Source organism: Rattus norvegicus, chromosome 13, assembly GCF_036323735.1.
Source record: "Rattus norvegicus strain BN/NHsdMcwi chromosome 13, GRCr8, whole genome shotgun sequence".
NCBI lineage: Eukaryota > Metazoa > Chordata > Mammalia > Rodentia > Muridae > Rattus > Rattus norvegicus.
The window spans coordinates 75512612-75534494 of record NC_086031.1 but is presented as its reverse complement, the minus strand read 5'-3'; the positions used below and the strand labels follow the sequence as shown (position 1 = coordinate 75534494).

General features: G+C 39.8%; 1 protein-coding gene across 9 annotated transcripts in view; it reads left to right on the top strand.

Moving 5' to 3' along the window:
• The window catches only part of Rabgap1l (RAB GTPase activating protein 1-like), a 595699-nt gene that overhangs the window by 58746 nt on the left and 515070 nt on the right, over window positions 1-21883 (top strand). For 7 of the 9 annotated variants that reach the window (XM_006250105.5, XM_006250106.5, XM_063272349.1 and 4 more), the window contains 2 exons: window positions 9722-9901; window positions 11414-11606. In XM_006250105.5, the coding sequence (XP_006250167.1) occupies window positions 9764-9901; window positions 11414-11606 (331 nt within the window). In that variant the 5' untranslated portion in view covers window positions 9722-9763. 9 annotated transcript variants of the gene reach the window in all.

The following is a 21883-nucleotide window of genomic DNA, read 5'->3' as shown; positions in this document are numbered from 1 at the left end:
GATATTTATTTATATTGGGAGAAATTTTATTTTCACAGATTTAGAGATTAAAGTTCACAACCATTATGAAAACATGAAGCCATTGAAATAGCAATGAACAAAAATCTATTTTTAAAATTAATTTCAGGGCTGGAAAGATTGCTCAGTGGTTAAGAGCACTGACTGCTCTTTCAGAGGATCTGAGTTCAATTCCCAGCAACCACATGGTGACTCACAACTGTCTGTAATGGGATCTGATGCTCTCTTCTGGTGTGTCTGAAGATAGCTACACAGTGTACTCAGATACATACAATAAATAAATATAAATAAAAAATAAAAGAATTAATTTCTGATTAGCATACAAAGGCATTCTCCTGGCATTTTCATACTCTCATCATCTTTTGTAGTACTTATAGGAGGGTGTTTTCTCGATTGTTTTCTAGATTGCCTGTATCTTAAATGAGACTGATCTGTGGGAAGATAGACAGCAGTGGTTTTACTAATGAGTATAGCGCCTGGTGCATAGTAGAGACTCATGTAATATGTGCTAAATGCATGAATGAAAATGGGTGCTGGAAGGTGTAGAAAGTCGTCTGTAACCTGGGAAAGAGTTTGGTTTGAGGCTTTCTAATGAGAGCGTTGTATTGAGCCAATTATGGCATGGTATAGGCTGGTTCCATATGCACTGTAGCAAAATTTATGTTGGTCTCAAGGTTGCAACTGAATTTGATTTTTGTGTATCCTCTTCCAGCAGTTTCTTCTCCTGGAAGTATTTCCCCTGAAATAGAGGTAGGGCTTGTTTTGGAGGGGACTGACCATAACCTGCTGGTGGTGTGAAGCGAAGTGTGAAGCAGGAAGCAGTGGATGGGAAGCAAGGGTGACATCTGGTTTCTGGTTTGACTAAGTTAGTAGAAGAGGCTTAGTTACTAAAAAGAGAACTATGGACGAGAAACAGGTTGATTCATTAGAAATTGTGTTTGGTCACTTTTGACTTAAGATACCATTAAAGGTTTTCGTTGTCGATGATAGGGAGGGATATGGATTCCAAGTCAGGAAATTAGACTGAGCAGAGACACATGTGAATGCTTTTCATCAGCACAGGGAGATGATGCATACAGCAAGTGTGCAAGGGAAAAGTTAACCTTACCATTTAGAAGTCTGGTAGACAAACTTGACTGTGGGTTGGAGAAGGATTGACTACATAAGATCCTTGGATTACACGATGCTTTGGCAAGTAAGGATGCAAAGTGCAGCTTAAAAGAGAAAAAGACTCTGGGTTCTTTCCAGCTTCTGACTGTTATAAATAAGGCTGCTATGAACATAATGGAGCACGTGTCCTTGTTCTGTGTTGGAGCATCTTTTGGGTATATACCCAGGACCCAGGGACTAAACCACCAACCAAAGAGTACACAAGGAACCCATGGCTTCAGCCTCATATGTAGCAGTATATGGCACTGTCTGGCATCAATAAGAGGAGAAGCCCTTGGCCCTGTGAAGGCTCATTTTCCCAGTGTAGGGGAATGCCAGGGTGATGAGGGAGGAGTGCGTGGGTGGGAAGGGGAGCATCCTCATAGAAGCAGAGGGAGGGGGCATGGCAGGGGCGGGGACCGGGACCGGGGATAATATTTGAAATGTAAATGCATAAACTATACAGTAAAAATGCCATTATTTAAGTGCTTAAAAAAAGAGAGAAAAAGACATGACTTGCTAACTCACACTGGAGTTTCATAGACACAACATAAAGTGGTTAAAAAAAAAAAACCAGGCAGATAAATGGTCTTACAAGGTGATTTACTTACCTGACAGCAGTAGATGACAGGTACCTAAGTAGCGCGATCTTTGTTGTTTGGATATTCCTGGGAATTTTTATTTTTAACGTTCAAAAGTAATTTTTAAATGTTCAATTTGAACTTGGATTTTTCTTTTTTTCTTTTTTTAGCTAACAACAATGGTTTTAGTGCCACCTAATGGCAAAGTGGAATATTGCAATCATGTTTATCTGTGCAGTGAAAAGTGATGTCTTTGGAAAAACATTTCTGGGGACTTTGTCTTTGTTCAAGGACTGCCTGTGGATTGCAGGTCCTGTCTTCTTCAGGCCAGCCTGCCTACCCTGCCCTCCTCACATTACCCATTTATTCACAGTGCTCGTTATTGGATTTGTTTTTGCCATTTAGGTTTTCACTTGTGTATTTCCCTCTAAGAGTTCTTTTCTGCCACCTTACCTGAAGTTACCCCACACTCTGCACCATTTCTCTGCCATTTGATGTTTCACTCTCTTTAAACTTTTAGATTCTGAGAACGATCTCGCTCTCTCACTCTTCTCACTCTCCTCCTCTTCCTCTCCACCCTCCTTCTCTCTGCCTTTTTTTCCCCCTCTTTCTCACTAGTATTTAAGCTTTGGAACAATGACTACCTGTCAGCCTTCTTCAGACATGTAGCCCAGGATTAGGTCTACTGTCTGTTATGTAGTATATAATATCTTAAGTCAGAATTAGTTGTGTGAATAAATATATGAACTTCTAGAAATTTGAGTTTCTATGAGACTATAGATCTATCAAGAAAATGGAATTTCATTTAATATGATCATTGAGACCTAACTTGGTACATGGATACAAATGTATTAAATCGGAAGTCCCACACCCGCGGATCCCGGCCCGCAGCAGCTCTCTGCTCCCAGACCCGGTGAGAGAGAGACCCAACCGCCTGGTCAGGTGGGCACTCCTGAGGCTGCAGAGCGGAAGAGACCACCAACACTGCTCACCCCTGTCCACATCCCTGGCCCAAGAGGAAACTGTATAAGGCCTCTGGGCTCCCGTGGGGGAGGGCCCAGGAGCGGCAGGACCCCTGCCACAGACACCGCCGGACCCTGAAGGAAACAGACCGGATAAACAGTTCTCTGCACCCAAATCCCGTGGGAGGGAGAGCTAAACCTTCAGAGAGGCAGACAAGCCTGGGAAACCAGAAGAGACTGCTCCCTGCACACACATCTCGGACGCCAGAGGAAAAAGCCAAAGACCATCTGGAACCCTGGTGCACTGAAGCTCCCGGAAGGGGCGGCACAGGTCTTCCTGGTTGCTGCCTCTGCAGAGAGCCCCTGGACAGCACCCCACGAGCAAACCTGAGCCTCGGGACCACAGGTAAGACCAAATTTTCTGCTGCAAGAAAGCTGCCTGGTGAACTCAAGACACAGGCCCACAGGAACAGCTGAAGACCTGTAGAGAGGAAAAACTACACGCCGGAAAGCAGAACACTCTGTCCCCATAACTGACTGAAAGAGAGGAAAACAGGTCTACAGCACTCCTGACACACAGGCTTATAGGACAGTCTAGCCTATAGACTAGCAGAACAAAGAAATAGCAGAACAAAGTAACACTAGAGATAATCTGATGGCGAGAGGCAAGCGCAGGAACCCAAGCAACAGAAACCAAGACTACATGCCATCATCGGAGCCCAATTCTCCCACCAAAACAAACATGGAATATCCAAACACACCAGAAAAGCAAGATCTAGTTTCAAAATCATATTTGATCATGATGCTGGAGGACTTCAGGAAAGACCTGAACACACTTAGGGAAGCACAGGAAAACATTAATAAACAAGTAAAAGCCTACAGAGAGGAATCGCAAAAATCCCTGAAAGAATTCCAGGAAAACACAATCAAACAGTTGAAGGAATTAAAAATGGAAATAGAAGCAATCAAGAAAGAACACATGGAAACAACCCTGGATATAGAAAACCAAAAGAAGAGACAAGGAGCTGTAGATACAAGCTTCACCAACAGAATACAAGAGATGGAAGAGAGAATCTCGGGGGGAGAAGATTCCATAGAAATCATTGACTCAACTGTCAAAGATAATGTAAAGCGGAAAAAGCTACTGGTCCAAAACATACAGGAAATCCAGGACTCAATGAGAAGATCAAACCTAAGGATAATAGGTATAGAAGAGAGTGAAGACTCCCAGCTCAAAGGACCAGTAAATATCTTCAACAAAATCATAGAAGAAAACTTCCCTAACCTAAAAAAAGAGATACCCATAGACATACAGGAAGCCTACAGAACTCCAAATAGATTGGACCAGAAAAGAAACACCTCCCGTCACATAATTGTCAAAACACCAAACGCACAAAATAAAGAAAGAATATTAAAAGCAGTAAGGGAAAAAGGTCAAGTAACATATAAAGGGAGACCTATCAGAATCACACCAGACTTCTCGCCAGAAACTATGAAGGCCAGAAGATCCTGGACTGATGTTATACAGACCCTAAGAGAACACAAATGCCAGCCCAGATTACTGTATCCAGCAAAACTCTCAATTAACATTGATGGAGAAACCAAGATATTCCATGACAAAACCAAATTTACACAATATCTTTCTACAAATCCAGCACTACAAAGGATAATAAATGGTAAAGCCCAACATAAGGAGGCAAGCTATACCCTAGAAGAAGCAAGAAACTAATCGTCTTGGCAACAAAACAAAGAGAATGAAAGCACACAAACATAACCTCACATCAAATATGAATATAAAGGGAAACAATAATCACTATTCCTTAATATCTCTCAATATCAATGGCCTCAACTCCCCAATAAAAAGACATAGATTAACAAACTGGATACGCAACGAGGACCCTGCATTCTGCTGCCTACAGGAAACACACCTCAGAGACAAAGACAGACACTACCTCAGAGTGAAAGGCTGGAAAACAACTTTCCAAGCAAATGGTCAGAAGAAGCAAGCTGGAGTAGCCATTCTAATATCAAATAAAATCAATTTCCAACTAAAAGTCATCAAAAAAGATAAGGAAGGACACTTCATATTCATCAAAGGAAAAATCCACCAAGATGAACTCTCAATCCTAAATATCTATGCCCCAAATACAAGGGCACCTACATATGTAAAAGAAACCTTACTAAAGCTCAAAACACACATTGCACCTCACACAATAATAGTGGGAGATTTCAACACCCCACTCTCATCAATGGACAGATCATGGAAACAGAAATTAAACAGTGATGTAGACAGACTAAGAGAAGTCATGAGCCAAATGGACTTAACGGATATTTATAGAACATTCTATCCTAAAGCAAAAGGATATACCTTCTTCTCAGCTCCTCATGGTACTTTCTCCAAAATTGACCATATAATTGGTCAAAAAACGGGCCTCAACAGGTACAGAAAGATAGAAATAATCCCATGCGTGCTATCGGACCACCACGGCCTAAAACTGGTCTTCAATAACAATAAGGGAAGAATGCCCACATATACGTGGAAATTGAACAATGCTCTACTCAATGATAACCTGGTCAAGGAAGAAATAAAGAAAGAAATTAAAAACTTTTTAGAATTTAATGAAAATGAAGATACAACATACTCAAACTTATGGGACACAATGAAAGCTGTGCTAAGAGGAAAACTCATAGCGCTGAGTGCCTGCAGAAAGAAACAGGAAAGAGCATATGTCAGCAGCTTGACAGCACACCTAAAAGCTCTAGAACAAAAAGAAGCAAATACACCCAGGAGGAGTAGAAGGCAGGAAATAATCAAACTCAGAGCTGAAATCAACCAAGTAGAAACAAAAAGGACCATAGAAAGAATCAACAGAACCAAAAGTTGGTTCTTTGAGAAAATCAACAAGATAGATAAACCCTTAGCCAGACTAACGAGAGGACACAGAGAGTGTGTCCAGATTAACAAAATCAGAAATGAAAAGGGAGACATAACTACAGATTCGGAGGAAATTCAAAAAATCATCAGATCTTACTATAAAAACCTATATTCAACAAAATTTGAAAATCTTCAGGAAATGGACAATTTCCTAGACAGATACCAGGTATCGAAGTTAAATCAGGAACAGATAAACCAGTTAAACAACCCCATAACTCCTAAGGAAATAGAAGCAGTCATTAAAGGTCTCCCAACCAAAAAGAGCCCAGGTCCAGATGGGTTTAGTGCAGAATTCTATCAAACCTTCATAGAAGACCTCATACCAATATTATCCAAACTATTCCACAAAATTGAAACAGATGGAGCCCTACCGAATTCCTTCTATGAAGCCACAATTACTCTTATACCTAAACCACACAAAGACACAACAAAGAAAGAGAACTTCAGACCAATTTCCCTTATGAATATCGACGCAAAAATACTCAATAAAATTCTGGCAAACCGAATTCAAGAGCACATCAAAACAATCATCCACCATGATCAAGTAGGCTTCATCCCAGGCATGCAGGGATGGTTTAATATACGGAAAACCATCAACGTGATCCATTATATAAACAAACTGAAAGAACAGAACCACATCATCATTTCATTAGATGCTGAGAAAGCATTTGACAAAATTCAACACCCCTTCATGATAAAAGTCCTGGAAAGAATAGGAATTCAAGGCCCATACCTAAACATAGTAAAAGCCATATACAGCAAACCAGTTGCTAACATTAAACTAAATGGAGAGAAACTTGAAGCAATCCCACTAAAATCAGGGACTAGACAAGGCTGCCCACTCTCTCCCTACTTATTCAATATAGTTCTTGAAGTTCTAGCCAGAGCAATCAGACAACAAAAGGAGATCAAGGGGATACAGATCGGAAAAGAAGAGGTCAAAATATCACTATTTGCAGATGACATGATAGTATATTTAAGTGATCCCCAAAGTTCCACCAGAGAACTACTAAAGCTGATAAACAACTTCAGCAAAGTGGCTGGGTATAAAATTAACTCAAATAAATCAGTTGCCTTCCTCTATACAAAAGAGAAACAAGCCGAGAAAGAAATTAGGGAAACGACACCCTTCATAATAGACCCAAATAATATAAAGTACCTCGGTGTGACTTTAACCAAGCAAGTAAAAGATCTGTACAATAAGAACTTCAAGACACTGAAGAAGGAAATTGAAGAAGACCTCAGAAGATGGAAAGATCTCCCATGCTCATGGATTGGCAGGATTAATATGGTAAAAATGGCCATTTTACCAAAAGCAATCTACAGATTCAATGCAATCCCCATCAAAATACCAATCCAATTCTTCAAAGAGTTAGACAGAACAATTTGCAAATTCATCTGGAATAACAAAAAACCCAGGATAGCTAAAGCTATCCTCAACAATAAAAGGACTTCAGGGGGAATCACTATCCCTGAACTCAAGCAGTATTACAGAGCAATAGTGATAAAAACTGCATGGTATTGGTACAGAGACAGACAGATAGACCAATGGAATAGAATTGAAGACCCAGAAATGAACCCACACACCTATGGTCACTTGATTTTTGACAAAGGAGCCAAAACCATCCAATGGAAAAAAGATAGCATTTTCAGCAAATGGTGCTGGTTCAACTGGAGGGCAACATGTAGAAGAATGCAGATCGATCCATGCTTATCACCCTGTACAAAGCTTAAGTCCAAGTGGATCAAGGACCTCCACATCAAACCAGACACACTCAAACTAATAGAAGAAAAACTAGGGAAGCATCTGGAACACATGGGCACTGGAAAAAATTTCCTGAACAAAACACCAATGGCTTATGCTCTAAGATCAAGAATCGACAAATGGGATCTCATAAAACTGCAAAGCTTCTGTAAGGCAAAGGACACTGTGGTTAGGACAAAACGGCAACCAACAGATTGGGAAAAGATCTTTACCAATCCTACAACAGATAGAGGACTTATATCCAAAATATACAAAGAACTCAAGAAGTTAGACCGCAGGGAAACAAATAACCCTATTAAAAAATGGGGTTCAGAGCTAAACAAAGAATTCACAGCTGAGGAATGCCGAATGGCGGAGAAACACCTAAAGAAATGTTCAACATCTTTAGTCATAAGGGAAATGCAAATCAAAACAACCCTGAGATTTCACCTCACACCAGTGCGATTGGCTAAGATCAAAAACTCAGGTGACAGCAGATGCTGGCGAGGATGTGGAGAAAGAGGAACACTCCTCCATTGTTGGTGGGATTGCAGACTGGTAAAACCATTCTGGAAATCAGTCTGGAGGTTCCTCAGAAAATTGGACATTGAACTGCCTGAGGATCCAGCTATACCTCTCTTGGGCATATACCCAAAAGATGCCTCAACATATAAAAGAGACACGTGCTCCACTATGTTCATCGCAGCCTTATTTATAATAGCCAGAAAATGGAAAGAACCCAGATGCCCTTCAACAGAGGAATGGATACAGAAAATGTGGTACATCTACACAATGGAATATTACTCAGCTATCAAAAACAACGAGTTTATGAAATTCGTAGGCAAATGGTTGGAACTGGAAAATATCATCCTGAGTGAGCCAACCCAATCACAGAAAGACATACATGGTATGCACTCATTGATAAGTGGCTATTAGCCCAAATGCTTGAATTACCCTAGATCCCTAGAACAAACGAAACTCAAGACGGATGATCAAAATGTGAATGCTTCACTCCTTCTTTAAATGAGGAAAAAGAATACCCTTGGCAGGGAAGGGAGAGGCAAAGATTAAAACAGAGACTGAAGGAACACCCATTCAGAGCCTGCCCCACATGTGGCCCATACATATACAGCCACCCAATTAGACAAGATGGATGAAGCAAAGAAGTGCAGACTGACAGGAGCCGGATGTAGATCGCTCCTGAGAGACACAGCCAGAATACAGCAAATATAGAGGCGAATGCCAGCAGCAAACCACTGAACTGAGAATAGGTCCCCTATTGAAGGAATCAGAGAAAGAACTGGAAGAGCTTGAAGGGGCTCGAGACCCCAAAAGTACAACAATGCCAAGCAACCAGAGCTTCCAGGGACTAAGCCACTACCTAAAGACTATACATGGACTGACCCTGGACTCTGACCCCATAGGTAGCAATGAATATCCTAGTAAGAGCACCAGTGGAAGGGGAAGCCCTGGGTCCTGCTAAGACTGAACCCACAGTGAACTAGTCTATGGGGGGAGGGCGGCAATGGGGGGAGGGTTGGGAGGGGAACACCCATAAGGAAGGGGAGGGGGGAGGGGGATGTTTGCCCGGAAACCGGGAAAGGGAATAACACTCGAAATGTATATAAGAAATACTCAAGTTGGGGCTGGGGATTTAGCTCAGTGGTAGAGCGCTTACCTAGGAAGCGCAAGGCCCTGGGTTCGATCCCCAGCTCCGAAAAAAAAAAGAACCAAAAAAAAAAAAAAAAAAAAAAAAAAAAAAAAAAAGAAATACTCAAGTTAATAAAAAAAAAAACAAAAAAAAACCAAATGTATTAAATCTTTCTATTTGAGTGTTGTAAAGTATTAATATCCACAGAGAAGAAAGAGACATGTCTTAGATTATTAAATTTCATATTAATTTGCCAACTTCATTACCCCAAAATATTTATAAGTATGGTACTTTGGTCTTTAGGAAATAAGTCTTTGGATTTAATAAAGTAATTGAATATTTATATTTTATTGGACAGGGGTTTTTTTTTTTTGTCTTGCTAAACTTCCGTCTCCATCTCCGTCTCTGTCTCTCTGTCTTTCTCCCTGCCCAGCTGTGTAAATTTGTAAATTTGTTTGGTTGAGGTTGAGGCAACAGTGTTCTTTTACTCTGAAAGTTAAGAGCAGAGAGAGTGCATTTCCGCCGTGTGGCCTTGTCCAAGAAGACAGCCTCCCAAATTTGGAGACAATTTGCTTGCCAGGATTCTTTTTCATATGGACCACTTAAAAAGACTTCTTATTCATTTTTAAACTAGTTTGTTTTTAATCAAGTTCTCCTTTTTTCTTTTTGTACTCTCTTTAGCTGTGCCAGGTGGATGTGGGCAGAGAGGTTTGCAGGGCTGAAATGGAGGTCAGAGCTTCCTTACAGAAGGTCAGTGGGTCACCTGATTCTGCGGCCACACTGAACAGTGAAGAGTTTGTTTTGGTTCCTCAGCACACAGATGACACTTCTATAAAGGATGATGGGAAGCCACAGCTGAAGGTATTGTTTCTTCTTTTTTTCTAATATGGCACTACTTTTCATTAATTTTTTTCCCTTTCAACTATTTGGAGCTCATCTGAGGATGAGCACTGAAGGATTTCTTACAGTACTGACCTGGATAATAAAAAGTATTTGCTTGATTCTTTCAGGTGACCTTGATAATAATAAAAACGTTTAATGTTTTATTCGTCTAGAGGCTAATTATTTGGCTTGATTTTTTTAAATTTTTTCCCTCAATTATCTTTTGGTTATTTACCTTCTAATAAGAAATTCTTGGAGGAAGAAATAGATGGGAAATAGAGAAAAAGTAATATGTGAATCAAACTTACTGATTAATTCTTATGTAAATTTGACTTTCTGTTTCGCTTCTAGTTTTAATTGAAAGGGTTTTCTGTTACATATTTTTTGCTTTAAATTATGTGGTAAGAGTCTGGTAGATGGTTTAACAGTTGACTAATTAGTTTAAAAGTGTATATCTTATATTTTTTACAGTTGAATTTTCATTTGGATTTTTTAAAATTTCTCTTTCTCTCCTAAATTTTGAGTTCCTTTTCCTAAGTCAAAGAACAGAAAACAAGCAAGCCCTGTTACGTGTGCAAAGGAATTGGTAACTGATTTTTTTTAAATAGGAATGGAAATAATAATAAAGTGCTGTTTTATTTATGGTTCTTAATGTTAAGTATGGCATCATAATATATCAGTGAGTCAGAAATACATTATCAAAGAGGTTATTAAGTGCTTGTATTATGTCTAGTACATAATTCTATTCAAATGGTCTCAGTGCCTTGTTTTTTTTTTTGACAATTGTATTAGCATTATTGTGTTTAAGATATCATTTATTTTGCTAGGCTTGTGTTCCATTCAATTTTCAGAAAAATATAACTTCTAAGAAAATTAGTGATAGTCTGGAAGATAATGGGTTCATAAAGAAATTGAAAATATATGTATAGATGCTAAGAAATACTGTTGTTTAAGTGATATTTACAATGTACCATATTTGAACTTATCTATTTCCTCTCAAAACACATAAAATTCAGATGGTCTGATTTTGTGTGTGTGTGTGTGTGTGTGTGTGTGTGTGTGTGTGTGTGTGTGTGTAGTATGTGTGTGATACAGTATATTGTGTGGAGGTCCATGGACAGTTTTCCGTTTGGTTCTCTCCTTTGAGCACAAGGGATCTGGAGATTGAACTCAGGTAGTTGAGTTTGGCAGTGAGCACTTTCACTCACTGGGCCATCTTACTGGTCTTGCATCAAATGTAGTTTGAAAGCACTTGCAAAATTTTATGAAGAATTCTTTTGTGAAACTAATCCCTCTTTTATTTAATAGATTTTATTATTTAGGATTTCAGTGTGTTATGGCTATGTGAAATTAGGATTACTGGGAAAATTCTCAGTATTTACTGACTGTATATTTGAATATTTACATTTTAATTTTTCAAAATGAGATATTTTTAATAACTTAAACCTCATAATTAAAGAGTTAAAAAGAACTGTCATGCTCTACCTTTAGATAGCTTCCAATGGTGATGAGCAGTTGGAAAAAGCCATGGAAGAGATTTTGAGAGATTCCGAGAAAGGGCAAAGCAGTCTACCTGTTGATGGCCAAGGATCCAGTGAGATTTCAGACCATTCCTTTGGAGATGTTCCAGCCAGCCAATCAAATAAACCACCTCTCCAGTTAATTTTGGATCCATCTAATACAGGTAATGTATTGGATACTTAAAGATGATAAGGGAAATGGAATAAAATAACAACATTTAAGGTAAAAGTTAGAAAAATTTTAGTTTAACATTGTCTTTAATCTTGAAAAGACTTGTGTATATGTGTGCCTTTGTCAATTATCTGCACATTTCACTTGCCTATGTGCCCACAAGTCTCATAGTGCTGGAACCCTTGGACCTAGGTAGTATTTGTACAATGTCAGGCTGTCATGTGGGTGCTGGGATCTGAGCTTCAGTCCTCAGGGTTGGACAGCCAGTGCTCTTAACTGATGATCCAGTATTCTAGCCCAATACTTAACTAACTAACTAACTAACTCTCTCTCTCTCTCTCTCTCTCTCTCTCTCTCTCTCTCTCTCTCTCTCTCGACAGTGTCATCCACACGGGCCTTAGAGAGCACTTAGGAGGCTGAGGCAGGAGCATGACAAGTTTTGGGCCAGCCTTGCAACACTTTCCTTGCTCTCCCCCAATCCCTGACCCCCAAAGTCCATGCCTACCCTTAGGTTTGTTTAATTTAGATCAGGGCCACCATGCTTTCAGCTCTGGTTGGAGGTTTCTATTTTGGGCTTCTATGGTTTTGCCTATTTATCTTCCTAGAATAAGATCTCTATGCTTGAGCCCTCATATTACCTGTGGTATTTTGCACATATGTTCTTAGTACTTGTTGAACAAGTAAAAAATTCTTGATAGTCAAAAAGTAGTATAACAGATCTTTTATATCATGGGCCTTTTGCACAGTTTATCTCTCCTTATTTTAAATTATACCTGAGAAAAATTCCAACCAAAATAGCATATCAGTTCCATCAGTATAACTTACAAAAGCACAGCAGCATATGAGGGTAAATTATACTCTGATAACCTGTTTGTGAGTAACCATGCTTTTTAATATGTAGTAGGTGTTTCTAAAGAACATACCTGATAGAATTAATGTAAATTATATTTAATATTTAGTTATTTTTATATTTAATTATTTATATTAAATATTTTATTAAACACATGCAATTATTTTTAATATTATTTATTTTAAGGGGGACTTTATTAGGTTGGCTTATAGGATACAATTCAAGAAGTTCAACAATGGCTGTTTCATGTTAGAAAGGCTAAGAACTTGATAGTTGTTCAGTACATGAGACTGTGTGTCTTAGCAGTTCCAATCTGGAGCTGGAGTTGTAGACAATTCCTGGAGAACTGTTGGTCTTTGGTCTGCATTGGGATTCTCAAGAAGTTGGTTCTAATACTGGTGAAGAAATGCTGCAGCGTCAGGATAGATGAACTTGCCGTCAAGAGTGTGGGCGAGCAGGCAAAAAGCAGTTTCCTTCTTCTATGTTCTTCTATTTGTGTGGCCACTAGAAGGTGCCATCTAGATTTAGGCTGGGTCTTCTGTCTTAAATATCCTTATTAAGAAGATCACTCACGAGTGTCAACAGCATGAGTTTAAATTGATTCTAGATGCAGTCAAGTTTTTAATCAAGTATAGCCACCAGTGCCAAAACAAAAAAAAAAAAAAACAAAAAAAAAAAAACAGGGCTCAAATGGATTTCTGCTTCAGGTGTCTTCTTTTTTTTAAAAAAGATTTATTTATTTATGTATGTGAGTATATGTTGCTGTCTTTGGATACACCAGAAGAGGGCATTGGGTCCCATTACAGATGGTTGTGAGCCACCATGTGGTTGCTGAGAATTGAACTCAGGACCGCTGGAAGAGCAGTCAGTGCTCTTATGCACTGAGCCATGTCTCCAGCCCTGTTTCTGGTGTCCTAAACCATTGTGAAGTAATTTGATCTTGGTTTTGGTTTTCTCCATGGCATTGTTCTCTGCAACTAGCTTGCCTTATGGCCACAGAATGGCTGCCAGCAGTAAACGGTAGGTAAGGATGGGTGATAGATAATGTGCTCATATCTAGAGAGAGAAATTATTCATTTGCTGATTGAACAGAAAGCAGTTAAGTATTTTACTCTGATTTGACCAACTGGTCAGGGGAATGGCATGAATTGATTGATCAGTGTAGGTTTGTTCTATATTCAGATGTCTCAATAAATCACCTAATGAGGATGGATTATCTGGACTGGATTAGAGCTGTAAAATTTCAATTTTCAATGTTAGCTTAAGGTAAATTTGGATATTGAACAAAGTATTAAATAGCAGGATATGATAGAATATGTGTGGGGAATGTAATCACAATGCTTATGTGTGTGGTAAGGATTGTAGTGAGAATCTTGGTTTCTTTAAAACCATTGAAATGTTAGGAAAATATGTTTTTGTTTTAATCCCAGGTGTAGGATGTGGGGCTGCTTCAGATTGTCTACAGCAGCAGACTGTGATTTGCCTACTACTCTGGCAGGACCATTTAGTTTGGAATTCTGAGGACTCTGGTATAAATCCAGGAGTCCCAGGAGGGGTGTGGCAGCTGCTGCTCCTGCTGCTTTCTGGTTGCTGCTTTTGCTGGTTGCTGGTTGCAGGTTGTTGGTTGCTGGTCAGAGATTTCCTGATGACTAAGATCAAAACTGCTCCAAGTTACTTGGTGACCCTAATCAGCGCAAAGTAGTCTAATGGTATAGATGCCTCCTTTCCCCTCTAGCCTTCTTTCTCTCCTACCTAGTATTGAGGGATGAGAAGGGATAAGGGTGGAGAGGGGTGGTACAAACAGGAACCCATAAAGTAACTAAAAGATGTGTTATAGATTATTCAACATTAAAATGCATAATAGTGATTTACCATGCAAGTGGTACAATGAAGAGACATTCAGTTGTTGGGTACATACTAAAATAATCAAGGTCTGTCATATATGTGCGTGCACGCACACACACACACACACACACACACACACACACGGACAGAGAGATAGAGAAAGAAAGAAAAGAGGACAGAAAGAGAGAAAGAGAGAGAAATAACATGAGAACACTTGTCAAACTCTGAATAGGAGGGATATATTTAATAAGAGAAATGATAGCTATCAAAATTTTATATTGTATCCTTTTATTGTAGGTGCATCTAATCAAGAACAGCCAGGAAGGTGGCATCTATTGCTGTGGCACTGCGATATTCTAAAAATCTAGCCAGTGCAACATGACTGGGAAAAGAAATGGATGATTAGAGAGAAAGAAAATGACAGTTAGCTTAAGTTCTGTGGAGGAATATGGAGATTCAATGGATGGCATCAGGGCAGTTGTTGCTCATGATGAAATAAAATAAAATAAAATCAGACCCCTGATTCTTAATACAATAAATTTGTCCTAGAGATTCAATATTTGCAAGTGAAGATATCGATTTGAGTGACAGAACACTTGCATAACATGATTGATACCTTGAATTCTTGAGAAAGAGGAAGAAAGCAAACATTTAAGAAGAAAATACCAGAGAATATCTCCCTCGCCCCCTTGTGGTCAGCTAGAAAAAATCGAACTAGGAAGGGAAAAGAATTATTTTGTAATGTAATCAAGAATGAAATCACAAGAATTGTGGTTCAGTGAAAGAGAACTTAATGGAATTACTTGACCAGTTATGTAGTATTGAATGTATACGTATTTAGAGATCATTGTCTTTTAACCACTTCAGGCGAATTTGGAAGTACTGAAAACATATCAAGTCCCTTTCTTCTTTTTTTTTTTAAATTTATTTAATACTTAATAATCATTCTTTGGTTTCCGGGCAAACATCCCCCTCCCCCCTCCCCTTCCTTATGGGTGTTCCCCTCCCAACTCTCCCCCCATTGCCGCCCTCCCCCCAACAGTTTAGTTCACTGGGGGTTCAGTCTTAGCAGGACCCAGGGCTTCCCCTTCCACTGGTGCTCTTACTAGGATATTCACTGCTACCTATGAGGTCAGAGTCCAGGGTCAGTCCATGTATAGTCTTTAGGTAGTGGCTTAGTCCCTGGAAGCTCTGGTTGCTTGGCATTGTTGTACATATGGGGTCTCGAGCCCCTTCAAGCTCTTCCAGTTCTTTCTCTGATTCCTTCAACGGGGGTCCTATTCTCAGTTCAGTGGTTTGCTGCTGGCATTCGCCTCTGTATTTGCTGTATTCTGGCTGTGTCTCTCAGGAGAGATCTACATCCAGCTCCTGTCTGTCTGCACTTCTTTGCTTCATCCATCTTGTCTAATTGGGTGGCTGTATATGTATGGGCCACATGTGGGGCAGGCTCTGAATGGGTGTTCCTTCAGTCTCTGTTTTAATCTTTGCCTCTCTCTTCCCTGCCAATGGTATTCTTGTTCCCCTTTTAGAGAAGAAGTGAAGCATTCACATTTTGATCATCTGTCTTGAGTTTCATTTGTTCTAGGCATCTAGGGTAATTCAAGCATTTGGACTAATAGCCACTTATCAGTGAGTGCATACCATGTATGTCTTTCTGTGATTGGGTTAGCTCACTCAGGATGATATTTTCCAGTTCCAACCATTTGCCTACGAATTTCATAAACTCATTGTTTTTGATAGCTGAGTAATATTCCATTGTGTAGATGTACCACATTTTCTGTATTCATTCCTCTGTTGAAGGGCATCTGGGTTCTTTCCAGCTTCTGGCTATTATAAATAAGGCTGCGATGAACATAGTGGAGCACGTGTCTTTTTTATATGTTGGGGCATCTTTTGGGTATATGCCCAAGAGAGGTATAGCTGGATCCTCAGGCAGTTCAATGTCCAATTTTCTGAGGAACCTCCAGACTGATTTCCAGAATGGTTGTACCAGTCTGCAATCCCACCAACAATGGAGGAGTGTTCCTCTTTCTCCGCATCCTCGCCAGCATCTGCTGTCACCTGAGTTTTTGATCTTAGCCATTCTCACTGGTGTGAGGTGAAATCTCAGGGTTGTTTTGATTTGCATTTCCCTTATGACTAAAGATGTTGAACATTTCTTTAGGTGTTTCTCAGCCATTCGGCATTCCTCAGCTGTGAATTCTTTGTTTAGCTCTGAACCCCATTTTTTAATAGGGTTATTTGTCTCCCTGTGGTCTAACTTCTTGAGTTCTTTGTATATTTTGGATATAAGTCCTCTATCTGTTGTAGGATTGGTAAAGATCTTTTCCCAATCTGTTGGTTGCCGATTTGTCCTAACCACAGTGTCCTTTGCCTTACAGAAGCTTTGCAGTTTTATGAGATCCCATTTGTCGATTCTTGATCTTAGAGCATAAGCCATTGGTGTTTTGTTCAGGAAATTTTTTCCAGTGCCCATGTGTTCCAGATGCTTCCCTAGTTTTTCTTCTATTAGTTTGAGTGTGTCTGGTTTGATGTGGAGGTCCTTGATTCACTTGGACTTAAGCTTTGTACAGGGTGATAAGCATGGATCGATCTGCATTCTTCTACATGTTGCCCTCCAGTTGAACCAGCACCATTTGCTGAAAATGCTATCTTTTTTCCATTGGATGGTTTTGGCTCCTTTGTCAAAAATCAAGTGACCATAGGTGTGTGGGTTCATTTCTGGGTCTTCAATTCTATTCCATTGTTCTATCTGTCTGTCTCTGTACCAATACCATGCAGTTTTTATCACTATTGCTCTGTAATACTGCTTGAGTTCAGGGATAGTGATTCCCCCTGAAGTCCTTTTATTGTTGAGGATAGTTTTAGCTATCCTGGGTTTTTTGTTATTCCAGGTGAATTTGCAAATTGTTCTGTCTAACTCTTTGAAGAATTGGATTGGTATTTTGATGGGGATTGCATTGAATCTGTAGATCGCTTTTGGTAAAATGACGATTTTTACTATATTAATCCTGCCAATCCATGAGCATGGGAGATCTTTCCATCTTCTGAGGTCTTCTTCAATTTCCTTCTTCAGTGTCTTGAAGTTCTTATTGTACAGATCTTTTACTTGCTTGGTTAAAGTCATACCGAGGTACTTTATATTATTTGGGTCTATTATGAAGGGTGTCATTTCCCTAATTTCTTTCTCGGCTTGTTTCTCTTTTGCGTAGAGGAAGGCTACTGATTTATTTGAGTTAATTTTATACCCAGCCACTTTGCTGAAGTTGTTTATCAGCTTTAGTAGTTCTCTGGTGGAACTTTTGGGATCACTTAAATAAACTATCATATCATCTGCAAATAGTGATATTTTGACTTCTTCTTTTCCGATCTGTATCCCCTTGACCTCCTTTTGTTGTCTGATTGCTCTGGCTAGAACTTCAAGAACTATATTGAATAAGTAGGGAGAGAGTGGGCAGCCTTGTCTAGTCCCTGATTTTAGTGGGATTGCTTCAAGTTTCTCTCCATTTAGTTTAATGTTAGCAACTGGTTTGCTGTATATGGCTTTTACTATGTTTAGGTATGGGCCTTGAATTCCTATACTTTCCAGGACTTTTATCATGAAGGGGTGTTGAATTTTGTCAAATGCTTTCTCAGCATCTAATGATCATGTGGTTTTGTTCTTTCAGTTTGTTTATATAATGGATCACGTTGATGGTTTTCCGTATATTAAACCATCCCTGCATGCCTGGGATGAAGCCTACTTGATCATGGTGGATGATTGTTTTGATGTGCTCTTGGATTCGGTTTGCCAGAATTTTATTGAGTATTTTTGCGTCGATATTCATAAGGGAAATTGGTCTGAAGTTCTCTTTCTTTGTTGGGTCTTTGTGTGGTTTAGGTATAAGAGTAATTGTGGCTTTATAGAAGGAATTCGGGAGTGCTCCATCTGTTTCAATTTTGTGGAATAGTTTGGATAATATTGGTATGAGGTCTTCCATGAAGGTCTGATAGAATTCTGCACTAAACCCGTCTGGACCTGGGCTCTTTTTGGTTGGGAGACCTTTAATGACTGCTTCTATTTCCTTAGGAGTTATGGGGTTGTTTAAATGGTTTATCTGTTCCTGATTTAACTTCGGTACCTGGTATCTGTCTAGGAAATTGTCCATTTCCTGTAGATTTTCAAGTTTTGTTGAATATAGGCTTTTATAGTAAGATCTGATGATTTTTTGAATTTCCTCTGAATCTGTAGTTATGTCTCCCTTTTCATTTCTGATTTTGTTAATTTGGACGCACTCTCTGTGTCCTCTGGTTAGTCTGGCTAAGGGTGTATCTATCTTGTTGATTTTCTCAAAGAACCAACTTTTGGTTCTGTTGATTCTTTCTATGGTCCTTTTTGTTTCTACTTGGTTGATTTCAGCTCTGAGTTTTATTATTTCCTGCCTTCTACTCCTCCTGGGTGTACTTGCTTCTTTTTGTTCTAGAGCTTTTAGGTGTGCTGTCAAGCTGCTGACATATGCTCTTTCCTGTTTCTTTCTGCAGGCACTCAGCGTTATGAGTTTTCCTCTTAGCACAGCTTTCATTGTGTCCCATAAGTTTGGGTATGTTGTACCTTTGTTTTCATTGAATTCTAAAAAGTCTTTAATTTCTTTCTTTATTTCTTCCTTGACCAGGTTATCATTGAGTAGAGCATTGTTCAATTTCCACGTATATGTGGGCATTCTTCCATTATTGTTATTGAAGATCAGTTTTCGGCCGTGGTGGTCCGATAGCACGCATGGGATTATTTCTATCTTTCTGTACCTGTTGAGGCCCATTTTTTGACCAGTTATATGGTCAGTTTTGGAGAAAGTACCATGAGGATCTGAGAAGAAAGTATATCCTTTTGCTTTAGGATAGAATGTTCTATAAATATCCGATAAGTCCATTTGGCTCATGACTTCTCTTAGTCTGTTTACGTCTCTGTTTAATTTCTGTTTCCATGATCTGTCCATTGATGAGAGTGGGGTGTTGAAATCTCCTCCTATTATTGTGTGAGGTGCAATGTGTGTTTTGAGCTTTAGTAAGGTTTCTTTTACGTATGTAGGTGCCCTTGTATTTGGGGCATAGATATTTAGGATTGAGAGTTCATCTTGGTGGATTTTTCCTTTGATGAATATGAAGTGTCCTTCCTTATCTTTTTTGATGACTTTTAGTTGAAAATTGATTTTATCTGATATTAGAATGACTACTCCAGCTTGCTTCTTCCGACCATTTGCTTGGAAAGTTGTTTTCCAGCCTTTCACTCTGAGGTAGTGTCTGTCTTTGTCTCTGAGGTGTGTTTCCTGTAGGCAGCAGAATGCAGGGTCCTCGTTGCGTATCCATTTGTTAATCTTTGTCTTTTTATTGGGGAGTTGAGGCCATTGATGTTGAGAGATATTAAGGAATAGTGATTATTGCTTCCCTTTATATTCATATTTGGATGTGAGGTTATGTTTGTGTGCTTTTCTTCTCTTTGTTTTGTTGCCAAGACGATTAGTTTCTTGCTTCTTCTAGGGTATAGCTTGTCTCCTTATGTTGGGCTTTACCATTTATTATCCTTTGTAGTGCTGGATTTGTAGAAAGATATTGTGTAAATTTGGTTTTGTCATGGAATATCTTGGTTTCTCCATCTATGTTAATTGAGAGATTTGCAGGATACAGTAACCTGGGCTGGCATTTGTGTTCTCTTAGGGTCTGTATGACATCTGTCCAGGATCTTCTGGCCTTCATAGTATCTGGCGAAAAGTCTGGTGTGATTCTGATAGGTCTGCCTTTATATGTTACTTGACCTTTTTCCCTTACTGCTTTTAATATTCTTTCTTTATTTTGTGCGTTTGGTGTTTTGACTAATATGTGACGGGAGGTGTTTCTTTTCTGGTCCAATCTATTTGGAGTTCTGTAGGCTTCTTGTATGCCTATGGGTATCTCTTTTTTTTAGGTTAGGGAAGTTTTCTTCTATGATTTTGTTGAAGATATTTACTGGTCCTTTGAGCTGGGAGTCTTCACTCTCTTCTATACCTATTATCCTTAGGTTTGATCTTCTCATTGAGTCCTGGATTTCCTGTATGTTTTGGACCAGTAGCTTTTTCCGCTTTACATTATCTTTGACAGTTGAGTCAATGATTTCTATGGAATCTTCTGCTCCCGAGATTCTCTCTTCCATCTCTTGTATTCTGTTGGTGAAGCTTGTATCTACAGCTCCTTGTCTCTTCTTTTGCTTTTCTATATCCAGGGTTGTTTCCATGTGTTCTTTCTTGATTGCTTCTATTTCCATTTTTAATTCCTTCAACTGTTTGATTGTGTTTTCCTGTAATTCTTTCAGGGATTTTTGCGATTCCTCTCTGTAGGCTTCTACTTGTTTATTAATGTTTTCCTGTGTTTCTCTAAGGGAGTTCTTCACGTCTTTCTTGACGTCCTCCAGCATCATGATCAAATATGATTTTGAAACTAGATCTTCCTTTTCAGGTGTGTTTGGATATTCCATGTTTATTTTGGTGGGAGAATTGGGCTCCGATGATGCCATGTAGTCTTAGTTTCTGTTGCTTGGGTTCCTGCGCTTGCCTCTCGCCATCAGATTATCTCTAGTGTTACTTCGTTCTGCTATTTCTGACAGTGGCTAGACTGTCCTATAAGCCTGTGTGTCAGGAGTGCTGTAGACCTGTTTTCCTGTTTTCTTTCAGCCAGTTATGGGGACAGAGTGTTCTGCTTTTGGGCGTGTAGTTTTTCCTCTCTACAGGTCTTCAGCTGTTCCTGTGGGCCTGTGTCTTGAGTTCACCAGGCAGGTCACTTGCAGCAGAAAAGTTGGTCTCACGTGTGGTCCCGAGGCTCAAGTTTGCTCGCGGGGTGCTGCCCACGAGCTCTCTGCGGAGGCAGCAAGCAGGAAGATCTGCGCCGCCCTTTTCCGGGAGCTTCCGTGCACTAGGGTTCCAGATGGCGTTTGGTGTATTCCTCTGGCGTCCGAGATGTGTATGCAGAGTGCAGTCTCTTCTGGTTTCCCAGGCGTGTCTGCCTCTCTGAAGGTTTAGCTCTCCCTCCCACGGGATTTGGGTGCAGAGAACTGTTTATCCGGTCTGTTTTCTTCAGGTTCCTGTGGTGTTTCAGGCAGGGGTCCTGCCGCTCCTGAGCCCTCCCCTACGGGAACCCAGAGGCCTTATACAGTTTCCCCTTGGGCCAGGGATGTGGTCAGGGGTGGGCAGTGTTGGTGGTCTCCTCCGCTCTGCAGTCTCGGGAGTGCCCACCTGTCCAGGCGGTGAGGTCTCTCTCCCACGGGGTTTGGGAGCAGAGAGCTGCTCATCAAGTCCCTTTCAATTCCCTTTTTGTTATGTTGATTATGTATTACACATACATACATTGAAAAACCCAAGAGACAGTGTAATATATGTATTGTAAAGAATTTGTAAGGGGAAATATCCGTTTATTTATTTTATAGTTTTTTGAGACAGGGTTTCTCTGTGTAGGTAGCCCTGGCTGTCCTGAATTTGCTCTGAAGAATAGGCTGGCCTCAAACTCAGCCATCCTCCTGCCCAGACCTCCTGAGTGCTGAAGGCATGCACCATTACTGCCTGGCAGAATTT